This window comes from Gadus chalcogrammus, chromosome 16 (assembly GCF_026213295.1).
Source record: "Gadus chalcogrammus isolate NIFS_2021 chromosome 16, NIFS_Gcha_1.0, whole genome shotgun sequence".
NCBI classification, from domain to species: domain Eukaryota; kingdom Metazoa; phylum Chordata; class Actinopteri; order Gadiformes; family Gadidae; genus Gadus; species Gadus chalcogrammus.
Genome location: NC_079427.1, coordinates 3,350,035 through 3,367,990, shown reverse-complemented (window position 1 = coordinate 3,367,990; position 17,956 = coordinate 3,350,035). Strand labels below are relative to the sequence as shown.

Sequence of the window (17,956 nt, the reverse complement as noted above, 5' to 3'; positions counted from 1 at the left end):
TCCCAGCCCGGGACAGTTTGAGGAAACCTTGAAGTGGTTGGAAAAAGGAACACATTTGAAGAATGACTCTTGAATCAAAGCCTCCAGTGGGACCACAAATCCCAACCAAAGATCACAAAATGAATCAGAAAAACAGGAAGTTAAAAGCTTTTGTAAACGTACTCTTCTGTCCTCTCTTCCCATCGGTCACTTCCTGTTTCTGTGTTTTAAAACACCTCAGCTCTGACCATTCGCTCGGCTCAGACAACACAGAGGGAAGCAAAGGAAGAGCAGGATGACCGTCACTGTCCACCCACATCTCTGGCTAAGAGAACTGAAAGTGCCTCAACGTCCTGTTGGATCCCCCCTTCCGATCAGATCAGATAGACCAGGTCCTGTACTCTCTGGTAAACTCTCCAAGACCCAATGCTGTCCCTGGGTAAGCCCCTTCTGATACTATCTTAGATATTCAACTTTTAACTTCTAAATCTTTGTTAAATCTGCTTTCCAGGGTAACCGATTTTGAAAATGTCTCCATCTTCTTTTCAGGGACACTGACCCGACCTCAGAGTGGTACAGCATACTTAATTCAGATGATAAGTAATGTAGTTTGTAACATTGTAGTGCTATGAATGGATCCTGGTCAAATCTTGAAATTTACAAGCCTAACCCGAGTTTAAAAAACGTAGGATACGCATTTAACTCTACGGGTTTTATATATGCATTTTGTATGCGACTTTGCTATTGTATGATACATTGGCTATTTTGGGTGACCAGGTAATAACATTCTGGCAACCACCACCACTACCAAAATCTGATAGGAGTGAGTGGGAATGGTGTGTGCCAGACAGTGTCAACCTGAACTGCGACATGCCTCCCCTGAATGAAAAAAAAGTTGCCCGGTACTCAGTTGAATCTACACCACCTGCTCATTGCCTGAATGTACTGCACATGTGAGGAGAGGTCTTCAAGGAGAGCGCAACCTACTCCACTTGTATGGTAGATAGCTCCCTCTATAGGCTACATACAACTATTGCATTGCGTTGCGGAGCCGCCGGCGTAGACGATAATGCGCCGCCTGAGAGCTGTGATGTCATCGTGGAGCTGAGACATGAGAATGATGAGGATGATGATATCACCTTCCTACTGTGGCGAACAGGGCACCCGAGGGACACGAATGCTGTGTAGTTTTTTTTTTTTTGTGTTTGTGTGTGTATTGTGTCCTAACACATGGTCTGCATTTTACATGCTAGTGTTTTTGTAAGAGATGCTGACATCAAGAAAGTGTCCACAGACACTCCCACTCTCACTTGTCATGCATACAAACTCTGTATATGAAATGCAACCGCAAACCACAAATAATTGTATTTTTCATCTTTCATCTCTCTGTCTCTGTCTCTCTGTCGCTCTCTCGGAGGATGAACAATAGAGGGGATCATGTCCTCTATCTCCATGGTAAATCAGAGCTCGCGCCACTCCCTGCCACGCCTCTCTTTAATAAATCACCTGAGACGACAGGCCTGTCCACACAACCTGGAGCCTACTGTCTCTCTACCTCTTTCCCTCTCTCTATATACCCATACCTCGCTCGCTCTCTCCCTCTGTCTCTCTACCTCTCTGTATACATCTCAACCTCGCTCTCTCTCTCTATAGCTCTGCCTCGCTCACTTGCTCTCTCTCTCTTTTTATCCGTCTTTCTCGTTCTATCTCAATCAGGACGATACGCAGCCTTTCCATGTATTTATCCCTTACTCCCTCCCTTTCCTTCTCTCTTGCTCACACACTCTCCCTCCCTCTTTTGATTTTCCTTATCTATCTCTCTCTCCCAGGCCCCCCTCTCACTTTTACTCCTCGTCTCTCGTTCATCTTACTTCCTATTCTGTCCATCCCCCTAGGTGAGTGTGTCGCACAAAGTGTCACGTGATGAAGTCCGCAAAACACCAATCTGTAACGGGGGGGTTAGGCAGAACCCAAGTGCACAGACTGCTGGTGACAGGGCAGTCCAAAGGTTTATTGATCACACAGATGATCAGGGTCGGGCAGGCAGAGTAAACGGGGACAGGCAAGAGTTCGGGAACCGGCAGGCAATCAGGTAGACTGGGGGTACCGTCGCCGGGCGGGTAGTCGGGCAGGCGAGGGGTCGATATCCACCAGGTACTGTACCCCACGTCCACGGCGGCGGGAGCGAAGGAGGCGCCGGACAGTGTACACCGGACCGCCGTCGACGAGCTGACGGGGAGGAGGAGGCGGAACGGGAGGAGCCAGAGTGCTCTCCTGGACGGGGTTGACTCTGGAGACATGGAATGTCGGGTGGATCCTCATGGACCTAGGGAGCCGAAGGCGTACCGCCTCCAGGTTAATGACACGAGTGATGGGGAAGGGGCCTACAAAACTGGGGGCCAGCTTACGACTCTCCAACTTAAGGGAGAGGTTGCGGTTGGAGAGCCAGACCTTGTGGCCAGTCTGGTAGACAGGCAGTGTTGCGGTCCGCGGATTTGGTGAGGCTAGTGCGCGCCTGGTCCCAGGTGCGTCTGCAGTGGCGAATGAGGGCTTGTGCAGAGGGACAGGAGGACTCCTGCTCTAAATCGGGAAACAGGGGTGGCAGATACCCGTGGGTGTATTGGAAGTGAGAGAGGCCTGTGGATGAGCAGGTGAGGGTGATATGCGCAAACTCTACCCACACTAACTGGTCGGACCAGGAAGCCGGATTGCTGTTCACCAGGCAGAGAAGGGTGGTCTCCAGATCTTGGTTCACCCTCTCGGTCTCTCCATTGGACTGAGGATGGAAGCCGGAAGACTGGCTGATGGAAGCCCCAACTAGGCTGCAAGACTCCCTCCGGAAGACCGACGTGAATTGGGGCCTCCGATCAGAAACGACATCAGTGGGCAGTCCATGGAGGCGGAAGACCCGGGTCCGCTGGATGCCGGGATGGCAGGTGAGCTGTGAAGCATGCCCCCACTGGAGCACATCGGAGCGGAGGGGACAGGAACTTGGGGCAGGCTGATTTAGAGTGGCGGCTCGCACCCTCTCCACTCTCTCCCAGGTGACAGAGGCGACGAGGCAGGAGGCTGGAACAATAGTGGAGGGTTCAACGGTCTCGTCGGGGCACTCGGGGAACTGTCGAGAGAGAGCATCAGGCTTAACATTACGAGAACCAGGACGATAGGACAAGGTGAAATTAAACCCGTCTAAAAACAGTGACCAGCGGGCCTGTCTGGAGTTGAGCCTCTTGGCAGACTGAATATACTCAAGGTTACGATGATCGGTCCAAACCCTGAACGGAACCCTGGTACCCTCTAGCCAGTGCCGCCACTCCTCCAAGGCCAGCTTCACCGCCAGAAGCTCCCTGTTGCCAATGTCATAATTTCTCTCCGAGGGGGTTAGGCGGCGAGAGAAAAAGGCCCAGGGGTGAATCTTCTGGTCAAAGGATGAACGCTGGGAAAGGACCGCCCCTACTCCCACACCGGATGCGTCCACCTCCACTAGGACCTGACGCTCAGGTTCGGGGATCTGAAGGATGGGGGCGGTGGTGAAGCGAGTCTTGAGGGTGTTGAAGGAGTCTTGTGCCTCGTCAGACCAGCGAGAGGGGATCTTGGGTGAGGTGAGGGCCGACAGGGGGGAGGCGATGGAACTAATGCCTTGGATAAACCGCCTATAGAAGTTGGCAAACCCTACGGCACACTGCCGCTGCTTCCGTGTTTCCGGGGCCGGCCAGGAGGTCACAGCAGAGACCTTGTCTGGATCCATCCGCAAGCAGTCCTTTGCGATGACATATCCCAGGAAGGAGACAAAGGGCGCATGGAACTCGCACTTCTCTGCCTTGACGTACAAGGAGTCGTCCAGGAGGCGGCGGAGAACCGACCGGACGTGGGTGACGTGCTCCTCAAGATTGCGGGAAAAAATCTTGATGTCGTCCCGGTACACAAAGACAAACGTATTTAACATGTCCTGCAGCAGGTCGTTGACCAGCGCTTGAAAGGCTGCCGGGGCGTTGGTCAAGCCGAAGGGCATTACAAGACACTCGTAATGGCCCGCTGGTGTGTTGAAGGCCGTCTTCCACTCATCTCCGTCTCTGATGCGGACCAGATGGAAGGCATTTCTCAGGTCGAGCTTGGTGAAGACCGTTGCCCCCTGGAGCAGCTCAAAGGCAGTGGAGAGTAGTGGAAGGGGATAGCGGTTCTTCACCGTGATGTTGTTCAGGCCTCGGTAGTCGATACAGGGTCTCAGGGACTTCTTGCCCACGAAGAAGAACCCCGCCCCAGCTGGTGACGAGGAGGGTCGGATGATCCCTGCTGCTAAAGAATTCTGGATGTACTCCTCCATGGCCTCTCGCTCGGGAGCAGAGAGGGACTAAAAGCGTCCCTTGGGGGGTGAAGTGACCGGATGCAGATCAATGGCACAATCGTAGGGGCGGTGAGGAGGCAAGGAGCTAGCCTTAGCCTTATTGAAGGCTTCCCTCAGGTCATGGTAAGCTGCAGGGACCCCGGAGATGTCCGAGGCTGGGGCAGGAATGAGGGGAACAGGCGGCGGTGAGGGCGTCCTGAGACAGGACTGCTGACAGGTCACTCCCCACTCTCGATCCCCCTCCCTCCAAGAAGCAGATGAGGTCATCGGGAAGGAGGCGGCGCCTACTTTGTAATCCTATTTATAGATAAATAGGAAACATTAACACTCAACAGAAACACACAAAACAGCAAAAAATTGAACCCACTCGAGAAATAATAAAGTGTCTCAAAACTAAAGTTTAAATCCATCTAGTGACGCCTCACAAGTTGTCTGTGGGAACTAAAAGAAACATTCAAGTGTCTGTTGTGTACTTTTGATTGTGACCGGAGATATTAACCGCGCCAGATGGACTGGATCAGTTAGTGACCGGACCAGTCTAGCCTGTATTGGAAGGGAGTTGGTTCAATCCCAGACAGGTGTGGCCAGATGAATCACAGCTTCACACTTAAAGTCCAGATGACATAGAAATTAATTTAGTTTGTACTTTGATGGCTGATCTTTCTGATAAAGCTTTGACAAAGAGAACTTACGTAGTGCCTTCACAACGTTTATAGAATGAATAAGAGAATGATTTGTATTCTTTATGTAGAAGTGTAGTTTAAATGTATCCTTCAGCATGGCACACAACCTGGTTGCTTCATCCAATGACACTCTTTTAACAGCTGTGAGGAGAACTTATTCACCTGGTGGCCATACTGGGTAGTTGGGTGGGTAAACCTCTTTTAGAGGCTTCGAAAATCATGGCAACTTAATGCATCTATTTCTAGTAAATAAATAATAAATATTCATTGTGTCAACAGAGCCCCAATGATTCTAGAAGGTTTACCCACCCAACTGACCAACATGGCCAACGCTTTTCACAGTTTAGTCTGTTTTTTTCTGATATTGATAATGTACAGCTCTGATCAATTTCAGCATCTCTATTTTGCTCAATGGAGCAATCGTTTATGTGTATGAATCTGAATCTTATTGAATAAATATATATCAGGAAGAATGTGTATTTTGACCTCCGGCAGCCTTTTTTACGGGCACAGAAATACTCAGTATCCTGTCCAAGTTCTCCATTGAGGATTCATGTATTTTAGTACAATTAAAAAATAAACGTGTTGATGATGAATACATTCCAAACGTTTGTAAAGTAATGCAGATCACAACCTTCACCACTATGTGGCAGTAGATAATCACATTGACGCATTTTAAGTATAATATATATCTATATGATCGTACCTTTATCAATATTTACCAACTATATATAATCTAAATATATACGATATTCAACCCCTATATTCTTTATTTTACCTCTATATTTTATATCTACATTCTATATCTTCTGTAGGCTTTATTCTACATCAAACGTTATCCTATATCTCGTTTATATCTTTATTCTATATCATATTCTACATATTCTACATCTATATCCTATATAATATGACTATATTCATACATCCATGCTATATATGTTCCCCGCTGGTCAACTGTAGGTGACAACTAGTTATTTTCAGGGTAGCTGATAAATGGCACTGCCTGTTTATTGTGGTCTGGGTGAATATCCTCTGTCTACATTGCATTTGTCTCTGGGGCCCAGTAGCGCATGGTATTCATGCAGTTCATATTAACTGTGTAAAGAGGAAGGAAGAGCTTGAACACATTTGTTTGAGTTATTATCTTAAACTGCAGGCAAAGACGTTTCCACTGACTTTTTCTGTCACACCAGCTACCTCCTTTACAGTAAGAATATTTTTTACTTGAATTGTACTGGTTTATTTAAGAAAGTAACATTCCTATATCAAGCACAATAACCAATTAATGTGATAAAATGAATACAAAAAATAGGACTATATTATGTTAGTTGAAATTAATACATATTTTGTTTAAATCTGTAGAACAACGCCCTGAGAGAAACAAACTATGAATCTTAGAACAGCTGCAAGAGGCTTTGTAGCTTTCCTTCTGTCAGTACCAGGTTTGTACATTTACGTTGTGAACATTAAGTTGATCTGTTTCAAAGGGTAACATGACAAGCAACCCGAATAAAGAGAGGGTGAAACAACATGTTGTGAATTTATCTAATGACATCTAGAGTATTGACCTGTTTCTAAATAATAAATATGTTCTGTTTTACTGAATATTGTAGCGTTGCATTTGAGATTTTAAACAGGCTTGTTGACCAAATTAACCCGTCAATGTGTTCGGTACAACATTGACGGGTTAATTTAGTTCCTATTTAAAGTTCAGTAGTCTTAAGTTGAGACTGTGAACTTATGTTAGAAGTCAGCATTGGTCACCTGCCTTGTATTGTGTGTGTTTGTGCCCTGAATCCCTTGATGAGATGTGAGATGATGTCTCCATGCTATAGCTATAGGAGTTTCACTAGCTGTCTCACTGTGTTTATCACTATAGGTGTATCACTAGCTCTTCACTAGCTGCATAATGTTGGTGTCAAATTATGTGCTTGAACGTTACTCTGACAGCTCAGTGTTCAGCATGTATCTCTAGTTAGAGCTGCACCTAGCCTCCATCTCATCTGTATCTTGTGATCATGCATTTCATCGTAATCATCATTGTCAATGTGTTGGTTTTTTACAGCATTACAGGGTTACTCTAACTGGGCAGTTACTTACCCATCTAGTAATATCTGCGCTCTGAGAGGATCAACAGTTGAAATCCGCTGCAATTATAAATACCCTTACGCAAATACAGTGGAGAAAAAACTCTGGTTTACAAATATACACAATGAGCCAGTTGATCTGAAAGATGATACAGACTATACAGGTCGTGTTAAATACAGCTGTGTTGAGCACAGGTGTTCCTGGAGCAGCTGTACTGGAACATGTACACTGAGAATCGAAAACCTGACACAGAGTGACTCTGCTGAATACAAGTTTAGGATTACAACAAACAATGAAGGGGCATATAGTGGTGTCCCTGGAGTGAAGTTATCAGTGACAGGTAAACATTGATTACTAATGAATCTATACAACTGTTTGTGCGCGTGTATGTGTCTGTGTGTGTGTGTGTGTGTGTGTGTGTGTGTGTGTGTGTGTGTGTGTGTGTGTGTGTGTGTGTGTGTGTGTGTGTGTGTGTGTGTGTGTGTGTGTGTGTGTGCATGTCTGCGTATGTAACCTGCTTTTTGTTTTTAAACAGTATTTTTTTTTTATTCATTTTGTGTAATTTCTTCCCAGATCTCCAGGTGAAAGTGGTCATTCCTCCTTCCAGTCCTAACAGGGTACAGCTGGAATGTCACAGTATGTGTCATCTTACTGGTTATGTTACATACATCTGGTACAGGGATGGAACTCGACGACATCAAGGAAGGTTCACCTGGTTCAACATTAACTCTGAATACAGGACTTCATGCGCTGTTCAAGGATCCGAACATCTCCCCTCTCCATCAGTGTGTAAGAGCGCCACAGTACACCGAGGCTAGACGTGATGGGTCTTTAGTGTAACAAAGTACATGTAGTTTAAGTATGAATGAAGAACTATCGTCCATGTTGAAGCAGGCTTCAGCCTCAGGGTAGGCCTACCAGTAGTACAGGGTAGGCCACTGGCACTACTGGTACCATTTGTTAATAATAACATTTGTTTAATAACTAATGAAATATAACTGTCAACAGACGCTCCAGAGACCCCCTCAGTGGGAGTGACTCCCCCTGGTGTAATAAAGGAGGGCAGTTCAGTGAATCTGACCTGCACCAGCGAGGCCAACCCAGTAGCAAAGTACACCTGGTCCAAGGTTACTACAGGTCATCCCCCCGGACACAGTGTCAAGGACACTGGACAACAGCTTTCCTTTCATCCCATCCAGTCTTCAGACTCTGGACAATATCTCTGCACAGCTGAGAATGACCTTGGGACAAAAACTTCGTCCCCCATCTCTATTGATGGGAAATGTGAGTAAAAGAACACACATAATAACATCATAACACAGATGTTAAAGTTTGTACAACCATGTCAACATTAAGATGAACCATCTCAATTCGTCCTGCATTCCATTTACTCCGTAAAAACATCTTCTTTATATCATCATTCACATCATGTTTGAGGTGATGGGCCTTTTAAGGCCTAACCCCACATTTGTGATACCAAGTCCCCCTGGTGAAATAATGGAGGGAGGTTCAGTGACTCTGAGCTGCAGCAGTGATGCCAACCCAGCAGCTGACTACACCTGGTTCAGGGACAACCAGCCTCTGCACTGGGAACCAAGGCGACCTTATACCTTGGACCCAGTCAGCTCTAAAGACAGGGGAACGTACCACTGCCAAGCAGAGAACCAATATGGATATCTGGGCTCCAACTCGGTTTTCATAGATGTCCTGTGTGGGTGCAAAAAACAATAATAATGTTACGTTCCTCGCTAGGGAAAGGGAAGACAACATAAAAGCTGATATTTTTGATGAAGTAAAATAATTTATTAACTTGAATGGAAGGAGTTGAAGCTGCAAAGGAAATCTGTTCAAATCAAGGAAACAAATACATCCAAAGCTGGACTCCAACATACACGGTTGGAAGCGAGCCCTGCTCCTAGTGTCACTAACAAAGGAAAACTGTGCATGTCTTTGCAGTAGTTCTAAACGCTTACCCTGGCCCAGTCCCTGAGTAGCTGACAAGAGCCTCAATCTACTCAACTAACAATTAATAACGCACAAACCAACATGAGTAAAGACACAGTGGCAGCTATGATTTGCAGCTTGCCAAATCTGTACTGTCTAATAACATATTTGCTATATCCGGTATTGCAAATTGTTTAGCTGCTATTCATGTATTGCTATATGCCTGGTAGGAGTCACAATGTTATTATATTAATCGAAATATCATTATGTATCTCGCTGACATTGCAGTTATGTGCACGGCTTCTTATCTTTAGGATGTATATATATATCATTGTGCTTATGACAGACGCTCCAAAGACCCCCTCAGTGAGCGTGAGACCCCCTGGTGGAATAAAGGAGGGAGGTTCAGTGACTCTGAGCTGCAGCAGTGATGCCAACCCAGCAGCTAACTACACCTGGTTCAGGGAACATGGAGGCTCAGTGGAGGAATTAGGAGAGAACTACACCATCAGTAACATCACAACTGAGCTTGGAGGAAATTATTACTGTGAAGCTCGTAATACAGTTGGACTTCAGAATTCAACTTTGATGTTCCTTAATGTGAGAGGGAATTAAAATAGCACATTGTTTAAAGTCAGACCAAACACTTGAATAATACCTGAGTACCAGAACCATCGATAGTTAGACACAGACTCATGCAACGGCTTTATTAAATTTGTGATTGACTTAAATTATGTTTTTTATTAACTTCGGTGCTGTACAAGCGCTCTAGTTATATGTATCTCCAGTGTACTCTAGAGTAAGAGTATCCATAATATTTTTTCATCAATTGGAGATCATTTACATTTAGACTAATATATATATGGACAGTATTTCATCCTTCACATGAATCAAGTGTTAAATCACTGTGTTTCAGCCACGCCATCATCATTACAAGCAACTGTGGCTGCAGGAACTGTAGCTGTTTTACTAGTGGCCACCATACTCCTCCTAATCTTCCTCTGGATGAGGTGAGCCTCTCTCTCTCTCTCCCTCTCTCCCTCTCTCCCTCTCTCTCTCTCTCTCTCTCTCTCTCTCTCTCACCCTCTCTCTCTCTCTCTCTCTCTCTCTCTCTCTCTCTCTCTCTCTCTCTCTCTCTCTCTCTCTCTCTCTCTCTCTCTCTCTCTCTCTCTCTCTCTCTCTCTCTCTCTCTCTCTCTCTCTCTCTCTCTCTCTCTCTCTCCTTATCTCTCTGTTCTCTTCCCCAGAAGAAAGAGGGCTTCTAGGAAAGCACGTGGCCAGGGAGGAAGGCCAGATACCAGGCAGGAGGTGAGAGACAGGACTCCTTTACTCTCCTTTACTCCTTCCACTATCCATTGCTGGGTAGTGGAAATAGCCCGAGTAGATACAATATGCAGATACAATGCCCAAGAGATTAGCTTTAAAGGGGAAACACCACGCAAGGGGAACAAAATCAAATTGCATGAACGCTTTTTTTATAATTCTAACGTGACTCTTAGATAGAAACGATTTCATGGACGAGGTTATGCATTAAAGTTCTATTCACCTTTTGTTGAGTCACGTCTATTCACGTTCATTTCATTCAAATGAAATAGCTTCAACATTTGTTAACTTATTGTTACATTTCTAATTACTAGAATTTCTAATTTATCATTAAATAAGTTGACTACCCATACAGCTGTAGCTGACGTTATGTGGCAAATTAAATTGTGGGCAAGCCCATTGCTGATATCCGTGGTCATACAATTATACCATAAATAACTTTACGAGTACCATCCCAGACAAGTTGTCACGGTTACCAGGTGGCAGGCAGGCAGGTAGGACCCAATTGCAGACAGTTCAGGTAAAAGGATTATTTATTAACTCAAAAGGGAAGGAACACGGGTGACGCGGGTAACACAGGGAACACACAGGACACAACCACGAACAACAAACTAAAAGACAAGGGCTTAAATACAAAACACACACAGGGCACGCAACGAGTAACAGCTGGAACACATTAGGGGAGGGAGCAGTAATCACACATAAGGGAAACTCAACAGGACATGGGGAGAAACAAGACAGAGATACTAAAGTAAACCACGAACACACCAAAACAATACAAGGAAACAGACAGACCATGACACAAGTTGGACCATTGAGGCAACTTTTCCAGGTTTCTTTGGTTGTGAGATCAAGAGTGATATATATATATATTAGTGCTGTCAAGCGATTAAAATATTTAATCGCGATTAATCACATTAATGCCATAGTTAACTCACGATTAATCGCGAGCAATCGCGATTAATCACAAATGTTTTTTCTATGCTAAATATCCCTTGATTTCTTTGTCCCACTAATTGTTCTTATTTTAATGCTATTATCAACATGGAGAAGTGCATCGGCTTGCCTTGTTGAAATGTTTTTTTATTGATAACTACATTGGCATATACCGATCAAAACAGGACGATACAAAAAAAAAGCCTATAGTGCAATTAAACGATGAATATACAAACATACTGCCTTGAACATAGCAGTCAGGCTACTGCTTCTTTGTTTTGACCCAAAGAAAAAAAAAATCCACCGTGATGTGGTTGAGTTCCAAAAATTTAACACCGTTAAAATTGGTTTGCGTTAACGTCGTTAATAGCTCGTTTAACTGACAGCACTAATATATATATATATATATATATATATATATATATATTGAGTGCGACCTAGGCTGAGATCAAGGTGACAAACTGAGAGACTTCTGCCAGTGAGCAGAATGAGAAGTATATGAGTAGTATTAGAAGTTATTGATGTCCAATCCAAGCAAACAAAGATGTGGATTTTTCCACGTTTAAGAACAATCCTATAAACTCAACTGCCACTGAAACCTAGCAATGATTAGAAAGAGGAATATGTTCAAGAAGGAAAGTCCTAAAGTGAAACCTGCAGCGGCCTTCACTGTGGAACCACTTCAGTCACCGGCAACGGTCTCTAATGCCCCTTTCACACCGCCGCAAAATCGGGGCCGGTTCCGGGCCAGTTCGGAGCTAGGGCCAGGGCTTTGGTTTCACACCGCCAAAGAACCGGCTCCGGCCCCTAAAAACCGGTTCAACTCTGGCCCCACTTTAGAGCTGGGCTAGAACTAGAACCGCTTTTACGCCGGGGCAGGGGGCGGAGTTATCCGTACCTTCATAAACAGGAAGACCAACGAAGACCGGCATTTTTTAAAACACCGAAGTAAACAATGGACGTGAATCCGTGTATGGTTCTTTTTTGTTTTTTCTGATTTTGTTTTAAATCGGAATATTCAAAGAACGAACCATACACGGATTGAATCGAAGACGAAATTGTTGTTGTTGTGTTTGAAACTGGCGCGAGGGTTCTTCTGCGCGCCTAACCTGACGCTTGATCATTGTGTGGTGGTTCAACGCGTCAACGCAGCTAGATGAGTCCGTGTCCATGCAAGTGAACGGAGCGTTCCCTCTTCGTCATAACTATCAAACCAAACATCCTTCACATTCACCGAGCGAACATTATGAAAGTAAAATGCACATTTCTCGCTAAAAATGTTTCCATAAACGCATTTAATGGCGTAACTATGTTACTATTTCCACCCAGAATAAAGAAAGATGTCGGCCGTATGCTTCTGTCCAAGCTCACTAGCGGAGACGTTTGTAGTGACGTCATGACGTTGCTCACGCCGGCTCTATGGCTGGCTCTGGCCGGTGTGAAACCAACCGGTTCTTAACTGGGGTAAGGCTGGAACCAGTTTGGAACTGGCCTTAGCACCAGCCCGGAACTGGCTCTCGGTTCTTTTTGGTGTGAAAGCGGCATAAATGAACCATAAAAACATGAGCTTCTGAACAGCCATTTGAGAGTAAAGTGTTTTCTAAATGTACTACTCTGTCCTCTCTCCCCGTCAGTCTCCTCCGTGTCCTGTGTATGACAACGTCTCAGCTCTGACCAATCGCTCGGCTTCTGCAGCACAGAGAGAACCAATAGAAGAGCAGGATGACCCTCACTATGCCAGCATCCACATCTCTCGCTCAAAGAACCAGGAAGTGCCTCGTGGGTTTGCTGGTGTTGTGGTAGAGTCTGATCATACAGAGCAGGTCCTTTACTCTGCTATCAACCTTAATAGACCCAAGGCTGTCCCTGAGTAAGCACTCCTGATAGTTCTCAAAGATCAACTTTGTGGCTTGAGACTTCCTCATCAAGTCATTTATAAACCGTGTAGAATTTTTAGAGTTACTTAACTTCTCTTTATCTTTTTTTAAATTTTTTAGTAAACTGATGTCAGAGTTGTATACCACAATCAACTATATGTCCCAGAAAGTGCTTTTTTTTTTTTACATAGATTCAGCTTTAAATGGGTTTTAATACAATTTCTAGCCATACAATTGTATGTTATTGTCATAATCTTCGTTTAGCATTTGTATAGTTTGTTTTGTTGTCAGTTTCTAAGAATATTCTCTATTCGTTTCTAAAAAACGCTTTCTATCATTGCTTTGTTGGATGATGTGGGAGCTGCTATCACTGATAACCAAACATGGTTGACATTTATTTTATTCTCAGTGGAAAATGTAATATTACGTTTGTTTCGACATTAAAATGTGTTTGAAAACATGCCTCGCGAGAAATGTGCTTTTTATTGTCATAATCTTCTTTCAGTGCTTGTATATGATGTTTAGTGATTAAGTTAAACTGCTTATGGTGTTTTTCATGCTTCCAGGCTATTTTCTAGTAATAACCTTTTGCTAGTAATAACCTAAATGATACATGTTGTTACAAAACACTTTTTTCAAACATATGGAACCATGCAGGCTGGTCTCATAAAATAACTATGACATATCTTCGGAAAGGTTATGCACAATTTTCCTTACGATTCCTGCACATTTCTGGCAACACGAGTGATCAGTGCCCCTGCACAAGCCCCAAGGAGTGCAGAACCAGAAAACATTGCAACACATGCAATATTACGATGGTTTCGGCATTAAAATGTGTTGATACCATTCCTGATCTCCTGTTCTGTTGTTTCGTTCCTGGTTTGGCTTGATTTCCAAACATGGGCACAGCCACATATTGTTCTAATAACTCAGACAACTAATCAGATTAAGTAACTAAGTAAAAAGGGGGGTTATTCAGTTGGGGAATAACTAACTGAATATTACTAGACCACTAGATACCACTAAACCCTACACACTTTACCTTTAAAGTCTGCATAACCCTGTCAACATTAATATGAATCATCCAAATTCCTCATGCATTATCCTGCTGTACCACTGATATAAACATATCATCTTTTAGCATCTTTAACATCTTTTAACATCTTTGACCTCAAGACCTAGACCTAAACACACATCTGTGTACTCAGGTCCCTGTAATCAGGAAATAGTGGAGGGCAGTTCAATGCTTCTCTCAGTATCTTCCAGACACATCATCATCATCATCATCATCATCATCATCCTCATCACCATCACCATCACCATCATCATCATCACAGATCACTGTAGCTGTACATACAGTTGCTGTCTTACTGGTCCCCATACCCCTCCTCATCTTCCTCTGGATAAGGTGATAAGTCTCTCTCTCTCTCTCTCTCTCTCTCTCTCTCTCTCTCTCTCTCTCTCTCTCTCTCTCTCTCTCTCTCTCTCTCTCTCTCTCTCTCTCTCTCTCTCTCTCTCTCTCTCTCTCTCTCTCTCTCTCTCTCTCTCTCTCTCATTGGCCATACATACACTCAGCCATCTTTGACTAAGACACACAAATGCCCCGAGCCCACACCTCAAAACCACGTGTACAAATTTGAGTTGTTGCTTTAGTTGTTCCTGTTAATCTAGCCCTGCCACTCTGAGAACTTTCTGCCATACGCAAATATAATTGCTAAGAGATTAGCTATTAAGGGGAACATGACCAGACGGAGTGATGGAAGTAATGATGTGTATTCCAAGCAAATAAGTAAATATTTGAGAACGATACTCCCAGCCCGGGACTGTTGTAGGAAACCTAGAAGAACCTTGAATCAGAGGTTCTTCCTCTGATTCAAAGAAGAACCTTGAATCAAAGCCCAAAGTGGGACCACAAATCCCCACCAAAGATCACGAAATGAATCAGAAACACAGGAAGTTAAAAGCTTTTGTAAACGTAAAGCCTACACCAGCCTGCATGGTGGGACCACAAATCCCCACCAAAGGTCACAAAATGAACCAGAACAACAGGAAATTTAAAGTTTTTGTAAACGTACTCTTCGGTCCTCTCTTCCCATCGGTCACTTCCTGTTTCTGTGTTTCAAAACACCTCAGCTCTGACCATTCGCTCGGCTCAGACAACACAGAGGGAAGCAAAGGAAGAGCAGGATGACCGTCACTATCCACCCACATCTCTGGCTAAGAGAACCGAAAGTGCCTCAACGTCCTGTGGGATCCCCCCGTCAGATCAGATCAGATAGACCAGGTCCTGTACTCTCTGGTCCACTTTCCAAGACCCAACGCTGTCCCTGGGTAAACCCCTTCAGATACTATCTTAGATATTCAACTCTTAAGTTCTAAATCTTTGTTAAATCTGCTTTCCAGGGTAACTGACATTTTGAAAATGTCTACATTTTCTTTTCAGGGACACTGACCCGACCTCAGAGGGGTACAGCATACTTCATTTCGATGATAAGTAATGTAGCTTGTAACATCGCAGTGCTACGAATTGATTCTGGTCAAATCTTGAAATACACAAGCCTAACCCAAGTTTAAAGAACATAGGATACACGTTTAAACTCTATGAGTTTTATATCTACATGCTATGGATTGATTGTATGATGCATTAGCCATTTTGGGTGACCAGGTTATAGCATTCTGGCGACCACCACCACCACCAAAATCTGATAGGAGTGATTGGGAATTGTGTGTGCAAGGCAGTGACAGCCTGAACTGCTATATATGCCTCCCCTAAATGAATACAAAAAGTTGAACGGCACTCAGTTGAATCTACACCACCTGCTCATTGCCTGAATGTACTGCACATGTGAGGGGAGGTCTTCAAGGAGAGCTCAACCTACTCCACTTGTACATTGGTTTGTATGGTAGATAGCTCCCTCTATAGGCTACATACTTGCTATTGCATGCATATCCACTGCTTGGCTGATTTGGTCACCAGGTCACCTGCTGATGTGACACATCTCTCAATTCTGTAGTAAAGCCAGGCACTGGATATGATCAGATCAAATGATTTAATTAAAGAGTCCGACTATTATTTTTGATTTATAAGTAAGACTAGAGGTATACGGATTTTGGCTAATACCCTTTCTTTTTTTATTCTGTTTTTCCTGAATGGAGTACCCTCTAATGTTTTTGACCAAATCACTTTAAACTATTTTTGATTTACTCTTCCAAATAATTATACACATTTTAAGGGTTAATATTTATCGTGACAACGCCATTTAAAGGGGACATACTATACCAACAGGTGTGAGTGTGATTAGCCGTTAGAAGCCGTTTTGAAAATCTGCCTCTTCTGGCATCAAAAGTGACGTGTCCACTTAGATGTGTGCAGGATAGATCAGTCTACCAGACCACAAAGTGGACTGTAGCAAACGTTGCTCATCTATCCGTCATAGATCTAGGTTGACACGCCCACTTGTGATGTCAGAATAGGCCAATTCTCAAAACGGCTTGTAACAGCTAATCACACTCACACCTGGTGGTATAATGTGTCACCTTTAAAAACTTCATTTGAAATGTACAAACAACTCGTAGGCCCCCCCCTCACAGACACTAAATAATGTGTTATTATTAATGTACCATGCAGTACTGAAGATGGATTTTAAGCCCTGAAAAAGGTGTCACGGACCAACGCGTTGTGGAGCCGCCGGCGTAGACGATAATGCGCCGCCTGAGAGCAGTGATGTCATCGTGGAGCTGAGAGACATGAGAATGATGAGGATGATGATGTCACCTTCCTGCTGTGGCGAGCAGGGCACCCGAGGGACACGAAGGCTGTGTAGGGACGTTTTTAAACCCAGAGCAGACGCGTGAATGTATTTGTGTGTGTGTTTTGTGTTCTCACACACCGTCTTCATTTTGCATGGTAGTGTTTTATGTAAGAGATGATGCCATAGAGGAAGTGTCCCTAACTCTCTCCCTTTCCATCACCCCCTCTCACGCCCCCCCCCCCCCCCCTCTCTCTCTTTCTCACCTTTACTCCTCGTCTCTCATTCATCCTACTTCCTATTCTGTCCATCCCCCTCGGTGCACCATGCTGCGATCCTTTCCTCTCCTCCTCTCCTCCTCTCCTCCCCCCTCTCCCTTCCTCATCTCCTCTCCCTTTGCCCCTTACCTCTCCCCCGTCATACCTCTACCCCCCCCCCCCCCCCCCCCCCCCCCCCCCCCCCCCCCCCCCCCCCCCCCCCCCCCCCCCCCCCCGTCCCTCTGACCCAGCGATGACATCATCCAGAATAATCCCAGGTGGAAGGTGAGTGTGTCGCACAAAGTGTCACGTGATGACGTCCACAACACACAAATAAATAATGAAATAGATAAATAGGATTACAAATAACCAAAAGGACCATTCCAGAGGTCATTCGGATAAACAAAGGAATTCACTGATGCACAATACCCCCAGATGTCTCTCCGCTCCACCATCAGCTAGAAAGGTTATTAACTCATGAAACACCACACATCAACTACACACAGATACACAAACAGCACCAAACATTAACAGTCAACAGAAACACACAAAACAGCAAAAATAAACCACACACGGATGCACAGACAGCACTAAACACATCAACACACAGATACACACACATGACACACAACATAACATCCACACACAGATCCACCCGCAGCACACGACACATCAACCAAACAGAGATACACACATGATGCACAACACAACAAAAACACACAGATGGACACACAAAACACAACCACACACATACACTGCTGTGGGTCCCTCATCTG

The 17,956-nt window shown here is 44.5% G+C and overlaps 2 protein-coding genes across 4 annotated transcripts in view; both read left to right on the top strand.

The window, feature by feature from the left end:
* The first annotated feature begins 5,913 nt into the window (after positions 1-5,913).
* On the top strand, positions 5,914-13,687 carry LOC130406077 (B-cell receptor CD22-like). Of its 3 annotated transcripts, none has more exons than XM_056611456.1 (8): positions 5,914-6,214; positions 6,370-6,449; positions 7,073-7,435; positions 7,669-7,880; positions 8,104-8,379; positions 9,956-10,049; positions 10,286-10,346; positions 12,932-13,687. In XM_056611456.1, exons 4-8 carry the CDS (start codon positions 7,841-7,843, stop codon positions 13,169-13,171), a joined length of 711 nt encoding a protein of 236 aa, XP_056467431.1. In that variant the 5' UTR covers positions 5,914-6,214; positions 6,370-6,449; positions 7,073-7,435; positions 7,669-7,840; the 3' UTR covers positions 13,172-13,687. The 3 variants fall into 3 exon arrangements, with proteins under 3 accessions (XP_056467431.1, XP_056467429.1, XP_056467430.1); XM_056611454.1 differs by having other exon boundaries at positions 7,669-7,884; XM_056611455.1 differs by lacking the exons at positions 9,956-10,049; positions 10,286-10,346 and having other exon boundaries at positions 7,669-7,884; positions 12,932-13,004.
* Positions 13,688-17,485: 3,798 nt separating this feature from the next.
* LOC130406069 (B-cell receptor CD22-like) overlaps positions 17,486-17,956 on the top strand; it is a 38,457-nt gene continuing 37,986 nt past the window's right edge. Inside the window, exon 1 of the mRNA XM_056611440.1 lies at positions 17,486-17,646. The gene's annotated coding sequence lies outside the window, so the exon portion shown is untranslated. The remainder of the gene's footprint in view (positions 17,647-17,956) is intronic.